Raw genomic sequence first — 14,583 nt, 5'->3', positions numbered from 1 at the left:
ATTTTTTTTTGTCTTTTTTGTCTTTTGTTGTTGTTGCTATTTCTTGGGCCACTCCCGAGGCATATGGAGGTTCCCAGGCTAGGGGTTGAATCGGAGCTGTAGCCACCGGCCTACGCCAGAGCCACAGCAACGTGGGATCCGAGCCGCGTCTGTAACCTACACCACAGCTCACGGCAACGCCGGACCGTTAACCCACTGAGTAAGGGCAGGGACCAAACCCGCAACCTCATGGTTCCTAGTCAGATTGGTTAACCACTGCGCCACGACGGGAACTCCTTTATTTATTTTTTTATTTTATTTTTATTTATTTATTTTTGTCTTTTTGCCATTTCTTGAGCCGCTCCCGCGGCATATGGAGGTTCCCAGGCTAGGGGTTGAATCGGAGCTGTAGCCACCGGCCTACGCCAGAGCCACAGCAACGTGGGATCCGAGCCGCGTCTGCAACCTACACCACAGCTCACGGCAACGCCGGATCATTAATCCACTGAGCAAGGGCAGGGATCGAACCCGCAACCTCATGGTTCCTAGTCGGATTCGTTAACCACTGCGCCACGACGGGAACTCCGAGGATTAGATTAAATCCTCGATCTCCCTTATTGGCTCTGTGATCATAAGGTTAACTTTTCTGAGCCTCAGTCTCTGCATCTGTAAAATGGGAATGGCTGTAGTCCCCATCACATTGCGTTAAGGTGAGGATGCAATGAGAAAGCATGCGAGGTGGTTTACACAAATTTAGCCACCTTCTAGGAGCTCAGTAAAGGTGAGGTCTTCTCGGAGTTCCCCGTCATGGATCAGTGGTTAAGGAACCCAGCTAGGATCCATGAGGATGCAGGTTTGATCCCTGGCCTTGCTCAGTGGGTTAAGAATCTGGCGTTGCTGTGAGCTGTAGTGTAGGTCGCAGATGTGGCTTGGATCCCAAGTTGCTGTGGCTGTGGTGTAGGCCGGCAGATGTAGCTCCGATTAAGCCCCTGGCCTAGGAACTTCCATATGCTGCAGGTGTGGCCCTAAAAAGACCAGGAAAAAAAAAAGTTCTTCTCTAGGTTTGTCAGTGAATACTGAATACCTGTGCTATGAAAACAGATATGAGTACTGGCTAGGACCATCTCTTGCCCCCACCCCCCCACAAACATAGTCCAGCTAAAGAGACAGAAACAGAGGAGGGCAGGCCCAGCCTCAAGCCTGGACTGAAAGACAGGCCTGCAGAGATGCAGCAGTGTGAGCTGTGGACCCTGGGAGGACACTGGGCTCTACCCCCTGGGGAAGGCTGGTTGGTAGGTAGGGCAACAGAGGCAGTGGGATCTTGTTTTGAACCTTGAGCAGAGGTATCGAGTATAGGCGGTAATAATATATGAGCTTGTTTTTAAACCTTTTCATGAAGTACTCAATACATAAGAGAAAAAAAAAAAATGACCTTCTGACCCAGCGAAGCCTACTTCTAGAGTTCATCCATTCAGTCATTCATTTGTTCATCAAACATTTCTGGGTCCGGGAGTTCCTGTTGTGGCTCAGTGGTTAATGAATCAGACTAGCATCCATGAGGATGCAGGTATGGTCCCTGGCTTTGCCCAGTGGGTTAAGGATCCAGTGTTGCCTTCATCCCTCATCTGGACATTTCTGGGTCCATAAGTACATGCTAACACCTGCTGGGTTCTGAGACATGAGGGAAGCTGGGGGTGTAATAGAAGCGGGATGACAAATGAACTGATAATCCCAAGTCAGCCAAATGATAAGTCACAGGATTGGGGGGTCAGGGGGCTGACTGGAGGGGGCCAGTGGAGGCTGGTCATCTTAGAGGAGGAAGTGATGTCAGTGGTTTCAGGAAGGCTTGGGTGACTGAGTGGGGGGAGCTGAGGTCACTCTGGGAGACAGTATGCGTCAGGGGATGTGGGGAGTGCACAAAAACTGCCTGGGTAGCACCAGCACCTCAGGGAAGAAGCAGGAGTTTTGAAGAGCTATGAAGAAGGGCTGATGCCCAAGGAGAAATAGGGTGCTAAGGCTGAGGTCTGGGTTGGCCAGTGCAGAGGGGGCAGATTAAGTGGCAGCTTTATAAATAAGGGCAGTCCTCAAAGCCTGGCTTATGACTGAAAAAATTAGAAAACTCCTATGTGTCTCCTGACTTCAGACTATACGACAAAGCAACAGTCATCAAAACCATATGGTACTGGCACAAAGACAGAAATATAGATCAGTGGAACAGGATAGAAAGCCCAGAATTAAACCCACGTACCTACAGCCAACTAATCTATGACAAAGGAGGCAAGAATATACAAGAGAGAAAAGAACATACAATAGAGAAAAGACAGCCTGTGGTGCTGGGAAAACTGGACGGCCACATGTAAAAGAATGAAATTAGAACACTCCCTAACACCATACATAAAAATAAACTCAAAATGGATTAAAGACCTAGATATAGCAGATACTATAAAACTCTTAGAGGAAGACATAGAACAAACACTCTCTAACAGAAACCACAGCAACATCTTCTCAGATCCACTTCTTAGAGTCATGACAGTAAAAACAAAAATAAACAAATGGGACTTACTTAAACTTAAAAGTTTCTGCACAGCAAAGGAAACCCTAAACAAAACAAAAAGATAACCCACGGAATGGGCAAAAATCTTTGCAAGTGAATCGACTGACAAGGGATTAATCTCCAAAATTTATAAAAACCTCCTACCACTCAATACCAAAAAAACAAACAACCCCACCAAAAAATAAGCAGAATATCTAAACAGATGATTCTCCAAAGAAGACATACAGATAGCCAAAAAACATATGAAAAGATGTTCAACATCACTCATCATTAGAGGAATGCAAGTCAAAAACCACTATGAGATACCACCTTACACCAGCCAGAATGGCCATCGCCAGAAAGTCGATATACAAACAATAAGTCCTGGAGAGGATGTGGAGAAAAAGGAACCCTATTACACTGTTGGTGGGGTTGCTGCAACCACTGTGGAAAACAGTGTGGAAATTCCTCAGAAAACTAAAAACAGAACTACCATTTGATCCAGCAATCCCACTCCTGGGCATCTATCCAGAGAAAACCATGACTTGCAAAGACACATGTCCTCTAATGTTCATTGCAGCACTATTTTCAATAGCCAAGACATGGAAACAACTTGCTAAATGTCCATCGACGGAGGAGTGGATCAAGAAGATGTGGTACATATAAACAATGGAATATTACTCAGCCATTAAAAGGAACAAAATACTGGCATTTTTAGCAACATAGATGAACCTAGAAATTATCATGCTAAGTGAAGTCAGACAATGAGACACCAACATCAAATGCTTTCACTGACATGTGGAATCTGAAAAAAAGGACAGAATGAACTTCTTTGCAGAATAGATACTGACTCACAGACTTTGAAAGACTTATGGTTTCCAAAGGAGACAGTTCGGGGGGGTGGGAGGATGCGCTGGGGTTGTGGGATGGAAATCCTATAAAATTGGATTGCGATGATCATTGTACAACTATAAATGTAATAAATTCATTGAGTAATAAAAAAACAACAACAAAACTCCTATGTGTCTAAAAATAGAAGATTGTTTTGTAGCCATGAAATGTTTACAGAGAGGCTTGACATGGAAAGATACTAATGCTATAGCTCTAAGATATCTAATTTCTAATTTCTAAAGCCTGAAATTAGGGAATATGCACAATCAAGTAAAACAAAAAACCAGAAAAGATGGAGGAAATAATCCGAAAGGTTATCAGCAATTATTCTCTAATGATAGGCCCATGGGTGCTTATGTACCTACAATTGTGTGTTTTTCAAATTTTTCTACAATGCACATAAATTACTTAGGGATTTAAAAGAATATTGAATTATTGAATTCAATATTAAAGCCTCTTGCATGGCCCTGAGACCAGCTGTCAGGTTCTTAAGGCACTGAGCTGCAACGGGAACTTCTAGGTTATTTGCTTTTGTTTTGTTCTGTTTTGGCCTTGCCTGTGGCATGCAAAATTCTGGTTCACTGATCAATCCCACACCATAGCAGTGACTCAGGCTGCTACAGTGACAATGCTGGATCTTTAATATAATCCTTTTGGCTGCTGTGCCACAAGGGAACTCCCCCAAAAGTTGTTTTATTTATTTATTTATTTATGGTCTTTTTTTGTCTTTATAGGGCCACAACGGCGGCACATGGAGGTTCCCAGGCTAGGGGTCTCAATGGGAGCTATAGCTGCCGGCCTTCACCAGAGCCACAGCAAGGCCAGGTCCAAGCCATGTCTGTGACCTACACCACAGCTCACGGCATTAACGCCAGATCCTTAACCCACTGAGCGAGGCCAGGGATCAAACCCCAACCTCATGGTTCCTAGACGGATTCCTTAACCACTGAGCCACGGGGACTCCTGTGAGGAGTTTTGTTTTGTTTTGTTTGGCTTTTTGCCTTTTCTAGGGCTGTTCCAGCGGCATATGGAAGTTCCCAGGCTAGGGGTCTCATCCGAGCTGTAGCTGCCAGCCTACACCACAGCCATATCAACACGGGATCCGAGCCATGCCTGCAACCTACACCACAGCTCGTGGCAATGCCAGATCCTTAACCCACTGAGCAAGACCAGGGATCAAACCTGAAACCTCATGGTTCCTCGTGAGATTCGTTAACTACTGAGCCACGACGGGAACTCTGGGAGTTGTTGTTTTATTTTATTTTATTTTATTTTATTTATATTTTTGGGGGGGAGTTGTTTTAAAACAAATTTGGGGACTCCAAAAGTTGTTTTAAAGACTTGATTGATGTGATTTTTTTTTTTTTTTGCTTTTTTAGGGCTGAGCTTGTGGCATATGGAAGTTCCCAGGCTAGGGGTTGAATTGAAGCTGTAGCCACTGACCTACACCACAGCCACAGCAACGCTGGATCCCTGAGTGAGGCCAGGGGTCAAACCTGCATTCTCATGGATACTGGTCAGATTCGTTTCCTTTGAGCCACAATGGGAATTCCTGATGTAATTTTTGCAAAAGGATGAAATAAAACCCTAGAAGACAACCGGGAAGTTGTCAAAGAAGCACCTAACCCTGGTGAGTCAATGATAAGTTTTTCACACTTTAAAAGGCCAGTCTTCGTGTTTTGTCTGCCACTTCTGCCAAAAGAAAAAGAGGTCACCCTACTTTGATTCCCAGGTGGCTAGGTTTCCCCGGAGCTCCATGATCTCTGCTTCCCCCTGCAGGTGAAAATGGGAAGGGCGTCCCTCTTGGTGGTGGGACCAGAGGAGGGAACAATGCCTCCTGGTGGTTGAGAGTGGTATCGCTGCCACTGAGGGCGGGGGCGGAGAGGGGGGGAGCCAAAGAGCCTGACCCCAGGTCCACTGAGTAGGTGACAGCTGGGGGGCGGGGAGTGAGCGCCCCAAGAAATAGAGTCTAGAAGAACAGTTGTCTGTGTTTGGTTTTGGCCAAGAGTCCACACCAGTTCTTTCCCTCCCTGAAGTCAGAGTCCCTATGGTATAAGCCGCCACCCTCACAAAGTGTACAGTCCAGGAGTTCCCGTCGTGGCACAGTGGTTAACGAATCCGACTAGGAACCATGAGGTTGCGGGTTCGGTCCCTGCCCTTGCTCAGGGGGTTAACGATCCGGCATTGCCGTGAGCTGTGGTGTAGGTTGCAGACGCGGCTCGGATCCTGCGTTGCTGTGGCTCTGGCGTAGGCCAGTGGCTACAGCTCCAATTCGACCCCTAGCCTGGGAACCTCCATATGCCGCGGGAGCGGCCCAAAGAAATAGCAAAAAGACAAAAAAAAAAAAAAAAAAAAAACAAAAAACCCAAAGTGTACAGTCCCCAAATACTCTATTCAATCACACAAGGAAAACCCACACAGTTCTCCTCTGTGAGCCGGAGTTATAAGTTTGAGCAAATGTGTTTTTACATCTGTAAGATTTGGACAATGTCTGTTTGCTGACTAAGTGGTAATATTAATTTTATGATCATATCAACAAGAGCCCCCAAATACTTAATAAGATAGCATTCATTTTTATATATAAGCTTTAAAAGAGAAGGATTGGTTTTTAGGGCCGTACTTGAGGCATATGGAAGTTCCCAGGCTAGGGGTTGAATTGGAGCTGTAGCTGTTGGCCTTCACCACAGCCACAGCAACGTGGGATCCAAGTCCCATCTGCGACCTACACCACAGCTCATGGCAACACCGGATCCTTATCCCACTGAGTGAGGCCAGGGATCGAACCCTAGTCCTCATGGATACTAGTCGGGTTCGTGACCTGCTGAGCCACAACAGGAGTCTGAACATCCTTTTTTCTTGCCTTCACATGCCTACTTACAGCATTTATGGTGCACATGTACTAGCCACTTAAGTACCACATCAGGCACTATATAGGGCCATAAAGACAAAAAGATACAGTCATAGTTCTGAAGGACCTTATCAAATCTGGTGGGACTACCCAGCATCTAGCACACTGCCTGGCACTTGGCAGGCTGGAAGAAGAAATGAGGTCCACTCCAGAACGCTGAGTTGCAGGGGAAGGTTTTCTGTGGGTGGGGGCTGAGTTGCTCTATGCTAGGAGGTCTGGGAGATGCAGCAAGTGTGCACACTCCCACCCCAGAGCCTGGTGGGCCTGGTCTCTGAGCCACACTCCCCTGACTGGGCAGAAGCCACTTGGTGGGGCATGTCTCAAGTGGGTGGTGCTTTTTTTTTTTTTTTTTTTTGTCTTTTGTCTTTTGTCTTTTTTGTTGTTGTTGCTATTTCTTGGGCCGCTCCCGGGGCATATGGAGGTTCCCAGGCTAGGGGTCCAATCGGAGCTGTAGCCACCAGCCTACGCCAGAGCCACAGCAACAAGGGATCCGAGCCGCGTCTGCAACCTACACCACAGCTCACGGCAACGCCGGATCGTTAACCCCCTGAGCAAGGGCAGGGACCGAACCCGCAACCTCATGGTTCCTAGTCGGATTCGTTAACCACTGCGCCACGACCGGAACTCCGAGGGTGGTGCTTTTGAATTGCAGAGAGGAAGGTGGAAAGGATCTGGGGATCAAAATTTGAGGTTCCAATAGGACATTGCCACTAACCAGCAGTGTCTTCCGTTTCTGAGAAAGCTTGCGCTTTTGGGGATTCTTGGTTTCTGTGATGAAGGAATCATCTTTGGTCACTCCTAGAGGCCGCAGGTGTATTCTGCATAGAGAAGGGAAAGGAAGTGGTGGGTGACAAAGTCCTGAATGGGGAGAGCACTTCCACCCTTCCCAGAGCCATAAGACATGGCCTCCTTTCCTCTCAGAACCAGACTCTGGGTCTTCCCAGTGCTGTTTCCAGATTCCCAGAGATGCTGCCAATGAGCTCCTGGTTCTGGGCCCAAACTATTTTCCTACACTCCCAGAAACCTTCCCCTCATCACCAGAATCTCACCAACTCCTACAGTGGCAGGACACCCTCACCATGAACCTAGAGAACCCTGAAGGCCTACACTTCCCTTCAGTGTTCAGCTGTGGCTGTGATGATAGTTCTGTACATGACCGGCACATTCTAGGGGTATGATACCAAAGGCAGGTGCTATAGGATCAGAAGCACAGGGTCAGGGTCCAAGAGCCAGGATGGGAGTCTCAAGCCTCTGCTTACTGGCTGATAGGGCCCAGAGGCTGACATTCTTGCTACCAATAGGAAGCCCCCTGGACAAGTCATTTAACTTCTCTCAGCCCAGTTTCCTCATAAGGAAATTGGGGTAATTCTTGCTTTTTCTATCTCACAAAGTTGTGAAGGGTTTTTTCCTTCTGCTTTTTATTTTTTGTCTTTTTGCCTTTTCTAGGGCTGTTCCCAAGGCATATGGAGTTCCCAGGCTAGGGGTCGAGTCAGAGCTACAGCCGCCGGCCTACGCCAGAGCCACAGCAACGTGGGATCCGAGCCGCGTCTGCAACCTACACCACAGCTCATGGCAACACCGGATCCTTAACCCACTGAGCCAGGCCAGGGATCGAACCCACAACCTCATGGTTCCTAGTCAAATTCGTTAAACACTGAGCCACGACGGGAACTCCTCTTAGGGCTGCACATGTGGCATACGGAGGTTCCTAGGCTAGGGGTCGAATCAGAGCTAGAGCTGCTGACCTATGCCACAGCTACAATAACGCCAGATCCTTAACCCAGTGAGTGAGGCCAGGGATCAAACCTGTATCCTCCTGAATACTAGTGAGGTTCCTTATCACTGAGCCACAATGGGAATGCCAAAGTTGTTCTGAAGTTTAAAAGAGATATGCAAAAATAGCCTGTAAATTGCAAAGAGCTTCATAGATGTTAATTATGACAGCAGGATGGGAGAAAAGTGGGTCATAAAGAGGCCTTTAACTCCTAGGCCTTCGAAGAGCCATCGTTGCTCAAGCCAGGAAGGCATTTGGGGATCCAGAGGAAGGGTGGCCTGCAGGCAAGCAGACTCAGGTGGAACAAAAGGAAGAATTAGTCCCAGTAATCCATGGTGATTTATGCTGCCAGATAGACTTGTCTCTTCATTTCCCTTGCTAGCTCATGACCATGGGCATGTTGTTTAGCCTCTTTGAACCTCAGAGTCTTTGTCCATAAAAGGGAGACTAGGATTACTCAAACTCCAGGGAAGTTGAGAGCAGTGATGTGAACCCAGTTCGAAAACCTTGTCCTGCAGTTCCCATCATGGCGCAGCAGAAATGAATCCAGCTGGGAACCATGAGGTTGCGGGTTCGATCCCTGACATTGCTCAGTGGGTTAAGGATCCGGTGTTGCCGTGAGCTGTGGTGTAGTTTGTAGACATAGCTCAGATCCTGTGTTGCTGTGCTGTGGTGTAGGCGGGCGGCTCCAGCTCTAATTGAACCCCTAGCCTGGGAACCTCCATATGCCGCAAGTGTGGCCCTAAAAAGCAAAAAATAAAATAAAATAAGAAAACCCTGTCCCACAGGGTTCCTCAGTCCTACTCCATGGAGCAGTGACACCCAAAACTCCAGTCCTCTATTGTCTCTAAATCAAACAAATGCGAGCAAACCTTAAGCAGCTAGTATGGAAAAGGAAGGGCTTTTGCTCACGTGTTCATGGGTTTGGGATAGGATGCATCAGACAAACTCATCTGCTCACTGGGTTATTTTATACCTTCTGGTCAAGACCAGTCAATTTTCCAAACTCTGTTCTTTTTTTATTATAGTTGACTTAAAATGTTGTGTTACTTTCGGGTGAACAGCAATGTGATTCAGTTATACATACAGATATATCTGTTCCTTTTCAGATTCTTTTTCCATATGGGTCACTACAGAGTATTGGATAGATTTCCCTGAGCTATACAGTAGGTCCTTGTTACTCATCCAGTCCATGTATAGCAGTGTGTATAGTCAATCCCAATCTCCCAGTTTATCCCTCCCCTCAATGTTTCCTTCGGTCACTGTAAGTCCACACTCTGTTCTTGCTCGTACTGGAATGAATCAAGGTAAGCAAGAAAGCTATGGGGAACTCTACAAATCCTGAGTAGAAAAGCTCAGTAGGTAACATGTTTTTTATTTTGATTTTTTTGTTTTTTTAGGGCCACACCCACGGCATATGGAGGTTCTAGTCTAGGGGTTCAGTTGGAGCTGGAGCCGCCAGCCAATGCCACAGCCACAGCAATTCGGGATTTAAGCCAAGTCTTCCACCTACACCACAGCTCATGGCAATGCTAAAGCCTTAACCGAGCAAGGCCAGGGATTGAACCCATGTCCTCATGGATGCTAGTCGTGTTTGCTATCCACTGAGCCACGAAGGGAACTCCCCAGGTAACATGTTTTTTAAATTTATGCGATTTTTTTTGATAAATTTTTATTAGAACACAGCTACATTTGTCTATTTGTTATAAATGGCTTTTCAGCACCAATGACAGAACTGTATGGCTGCAATAGAAATGGTATAACCAGAGTTCCCGTCGTGGCTCAGTGGTTAACGAATCCGACTAGGAACCATGAGGTTGTGGGTTCGGTCCCTGCCCTTGCTCAGGGGGTTAACGATCCGGCGTTGCCGTGAGCTGTGGTGTAGGTTGCAGACGTGGCTCAGATCCCACGTTGCTGTGGCTCTGGTGTAGGCCAGTGGCTACAGCTCCGATTTGACCCCTAGCCTGGGAACCTCCATATGCCGCGGGAGCAGCCCAAAGAAATAGCAAAAAGACCACAAAAAAAAAAAAAAAAAAAGAAATGGTATAACCCACAAAACCTAAAAAATTTATTACCAGCTCCCTTTAGGGAAAAGCTCCCTGACTTCTGGTTTAGGGTAACAGAGTCACACCTCAGATTCATAGATGCCAATTCTTAGTATCAGGACTGATTGCTACAAATTAGTTGCTCCCATAGCATTCAAACATTGAGTTACAATGCCAAATCATGTTTACACAAGAAAAAAAGCTATGTGGTATTTTCCTACCTGAAAATACAGATTTGCTTTTCTATTGTCTTTTGGGCTGAGGAGGAAGCTCTTAAAACTGCTAGCTAGCAAAGAACAGCAGATCCAAAAAAGAAAGAAGCTTTCTAGATGCATAATTGTGTACAATAGAGTTCTACACCTGTATTGTCTAATACATTTGGCCTAAATTTTTAATTTTATTTAATTTTAAATAGCACATTTTTCCTACTAGCTATTGTATTAGTGCAGTTGTAATAAATTTGTTTTATTTTTAAAATTTTATTTTATTTATTTATTATTTATTTATTTATTTTTACGGCCACACCTGGGGCAAATGGAAGTTCCTGCGCTAGAGGTCAAATCAGAGCTGCAGCTGCATGTCTGTGCCACAGCCAAGCAATGCTGGATCCAAGCGGGATCTGCAACCTATGCTGCAACTTGCAGCAACACCAGATCCTTAACTCACTGAACGAGGCCAAGGATTGAACCCTCATCCTCGTGGATACTACTTTGAGTCTTAACCTGATGAGCCAACCATGGGAACTCCTGGTGACATGTTAGTTTTGTTTTGTTTGTTTGCTTGCTTTTGGGGCCGCACCTGCAACATAAAAAGTTCCCAGGCTAGGGGCTGAATCGCAGCTGTAGCTGCTGGCCACAGCCACACCCATAGCAACTGAGGATCCAAGCCTCATCTGTGACCTACACCGAAGCTCACAGCCATGCCAGATCCCCAACCCACTGAGAGAGGCCAGAGCCCACTGAGAGAGGCCATATCCTCATGGATACTAGTCAGATTTGTTTCTGCTGTGCCATAACAGGAACTCCCAACATGTTAGGTTTTTTTCCCTTTTTTTTTTTCTTTTGTCTTTTTAGGGCTACACCCGAGGCATATGGAGGTTCCCAGGGTAGGGATCGAATTGGAGCTATAGCTGCCAGCCTACGCCACAGCCAAGGCAACACCATCTGAGCTGTGTCTGCAACCTATACCACAGCTCATCGTAATGCTGGATCCTTAACCCACTGAGCGAGGCCAGGGACCGAACCCCATCCTCATGGATACTAGTTGGGTTTGTTAACCAATGAGCCACTATGGGAACTCCCAAATGCGTTAGTTTTGGGAGTTCAAAAACAGATTTGCAAATAATAATTTTAAAAACACCTGGTGGAATCTATACACTTACCCAAAAATCCTTAGGAAGGAGTTCCCATTGTGGCTCAGTAGTTAATGAATCCAACTAGGAACTATGAGGTTGCAGGTTTGATGCTTGACCTTGCTCAGTGGGTTAAGGATCTGGCATTGCTGTGAGCTGTGGTGTAGGTCGCAGATGCAGCTCGGATCCTGTGTTGCTGTGGCTCTGGCGTAGGCTGGAGGCTACAGCTCCGATTCAACCTCTAGCCTGGGAACCTCCATATGCCACAGGAGCAGCCCTAGAAGAGGCAAAAAGACAAAACAAAAAATTAAAAAAGCCTTAGGATGCTTCTTTAATATTATATTTAATACTTTATACCAATTTTCAGAGGGGAACGGGAAACAGATATCTGTATTTCTAATATTTATTTATTTATTTATTCTTTTTAAGGCAGCACCTGCAACATATGGAGTCCCAGTCTAGTGGTCAAATCGGAGCTGTAACCTCTGGCCTATACCCCAGCCACAGCAATGCCAGATCTGAGCCATGTCTGCGATCTACAGCACAATTCATGGCAATGCCAGATCCTTAACCCACTGAGTGAGGCCAGGGATGGAACCTGCGTCCTCACGGATGCTATTCAGATTAATTTCCACTGAGCCAGGACAGGAACTCAAAGATTCCTTTTAGAGGGTTCTACTGGCATATGTGTAGTGCTAACGTCTGGCCTACCTCTCATCCGGGATCTGCTCTAAGGGAGAGCTGGAGGAGGACACCCATGCTATGCCTCTAAGGGAAGCAGTGAGCCTGGCCTGTTATACACCACTAAATACTGGTCAATTAAGAATATGGGCAGGAATGGGCGTTCTCTTGTGGTGTAGTGGGTTAAGGATCTGGCATTGTCACTGCAGTGTCTTTGGTTGCTGCTAAGGCATGAGTTTGATCCCTGGCCCAGGAACTTCCAAATGCCACAGGCATGGCCAAAAAAAGAAAAGAATATGGGTAGGAATGATGTTTTGTATGGCTACCAAATTCAGCCTCAGCAATTACATTATGCTTCCTTTTAAAAATACATGGGGATTCCCTTTCTGAGTCTATTTCATATCCCTTTCAAATATGACTGCATTTCCTAAATCTTTCCTGTGTTGGGTAAAAACACCTTTTCACATGCCTACTGTCTGGTTTTTGTAGATTCATTTTAGCTCTGGATAGAATAATCAAATTGGCATTTAATTTCCTAACTTTTGTAAGTTTTCTCTGCCAAGGTAGCACATACCCTGGGGGATTAGAGTTTAGGTGCGATCAGGTTTTTTCATTAGGAATGAGTAGAAGTGAGAAAATACACTCATTAAACACCGAAGGCTTAATATGTGCAAGATCTGTCATGAGAGCTTCATACACGCTGCCTAAATTTTCCTGAAAATGTAAGGTGGGCTGTATCATTCCCATATTTGAGATATGGAAACAGAGGCCCAGAACTTAAGGGCCTTCTCTAGAGCTAGAAAGGTATTTGCCCTGTTTTTTGCTTTTTAGGGCTGCACTTGCGGCATATGGAGGTTCCCAGGCTAGGGGTCTAATTGGAGCTATAGCTGCTGGCCTACACAACAGCCACAGCAACACCAGATCCGAGCCACATCTATGACCGATACCACAGCTCACCAAAAAGCTGGATCCTTAACCACTGAGCAAGGCCAGGGATTGATCCTGCCACCTCGTGGTTCCTAGTTGGATTTCTTTCCACTGAGCCACGATGGGAACTCCAAAATTTTTTGTTTTAAATATATGCTTTGTGACTTTCCTGGCTAACGGAGCTTGTTATCTTATTTTCAGTGTCCAGAGGCTGCACCCTGAATACAGGCAGGAGCTAGCAGGAGGCCTCGGGATGTTTCTAGGCTGCTTAGTGATGCTTCTTTGTCATAAACCAGTGGGTGCAGAGGCTGTTAACCTTGTGGCTAAGCGCTCAGTTTCAGGAATCACACATGCCTGGCTGGGTTTGAATCCTAGCTCAGTCATTTATAAACAGGTGTAAAACTCATGATCTCTCTAGACTTCTATTTCTCTATTTGTAAAATGGTGATATTACTAATTCATAGAGTTGTTGTGAGGGTTAATTGTGCTATGTAAAGAGCATGGCACAATTCCGGCTGTGGCTCAGCGCATTAAGAACCGGACAGAAGATACGTGAGGATGCGGGTTCCATCCCTGGCCTTGTTCAGTGGGTTAAGGATCTTGTGTTGTCCTGACCTGAGGTGCAGGTCCCAGACGTGGCTCGGATCTAGTGTTGCTGTGGCTGTGATATAGGCCGGCAGCTGCAGCTCCCATTCGACCCCTAGCTTGGTTATTTCCATACGCCGCTGGTGCGGCCCTAAAAAGATAAAAAAACACAAACAAACAAACAAACAAAAAAACTTGGCACGCTCAATACAAACAAGATGGCTGTTACTAATGATAAAGTATGCCTGCCCTTTTACAAGAATGTAACGGCCTCCCTGAGCTGAGGAGTCATCTGAGATTCTGTTTCTTCATCACCTATCCTGTGCGGTTGGAGCCCCAGACCAACGGAGAGAGGTCCGAATCAGGTACCATTTATTTCTTTTTCTGGAAGTAGTAAAGCCCTCTTCTCCGCCCTCAGCCCTGCCAGCGCTTACCTCGACGTGGTCGCCAAGCTGGGGCACTGCGGTTTGGAGGAGGCCATGACCCTAGGGCAGCCGTGCAGCCAGCACTCGCGAACTGGAAAGCCGTGCTAGTGTACAGCTCGTCGCCATGGCGACCAGTTCCCAGCAGCCCAGCGGCGGGGGCGGGGTCAAGGTTGTGTCTTGCCCCCAGCCCAGAGCCCGCGGGCTAGGAGGAAGGCCAAGTAGCCAAGATGGGGTCAGACTTGGGAATAGGGTCTTCTCAGAGTCTGTCACTACAGCAGATATGACTCTAGCGACCAGAATTGAGGCAGGAGGATAAACAGAGGCCATGGGTGAGGGAGGCGAAGTGAGAGGCCAGAATCGCGTTGCCAGCGGGAACTGTAGTTTTTGGTGTCCTAATAGCTTGGCTAAGCAGGCTTATGACTGAGTCGGTTTGTACTACATCTCCCAAAGTTCTTTACCAGCCCGAGCTAGCCTCCCTATGGAG

At 46.5% G+C, this 14,583-nt stretch overlaps 1 protein-coding gene across 3 annotated transcripts in view; it reads right to left on the bottom strand.

Moving 5' to 3' along the window:
- TSNAXIP1 (translin associated factor X interacting protein 1) overlaps positions 1 to 14,583 on the bottom strand; it is a 25,213-nt gene extending 10,630 nt beyond the window's left edge. The window contains exons 1-2 of one of the 3 annotated variants that reach the window (XM_021094108.1): positions 14,109 to 14,583; positions 7,027 to 7,129 (exon numbers count right to left, since the gene is read on the bottom strand). In XM_021094108.1, coding sequence (XP_020949767.1) covers positions 7,027 to 7,129; positions 14,109 to 14,155 — 150 coding nt within the window. In that variant the 5' untranslated portion in view covers positions 14,156 to 14,583. The remainder of the gene's footprint in view (positions 1 to 7,026; positions 7,130 to 14,108) is intronic. The other 2 variants (XM_013994540.2, XM_003126923.4) reach the window with 2 other exon arrangements.

Source organism: Sus scrofa, chromosome 6, assembly GCF_000003025.6.
Source record: "Sus scrofa isolate TJ Tabasco breed Duroc chromosome 6, Sscrofa11.1, whole genome shotgun sequence".
NCBI lineage: Eukaryota > Metazoa > Chordata > Mammalia > Artiodactyla > Suidae > Sus > Sus scrofa.
This window is presented reverse-complemented; position numbering and strand designations above follow the sequence as displayed.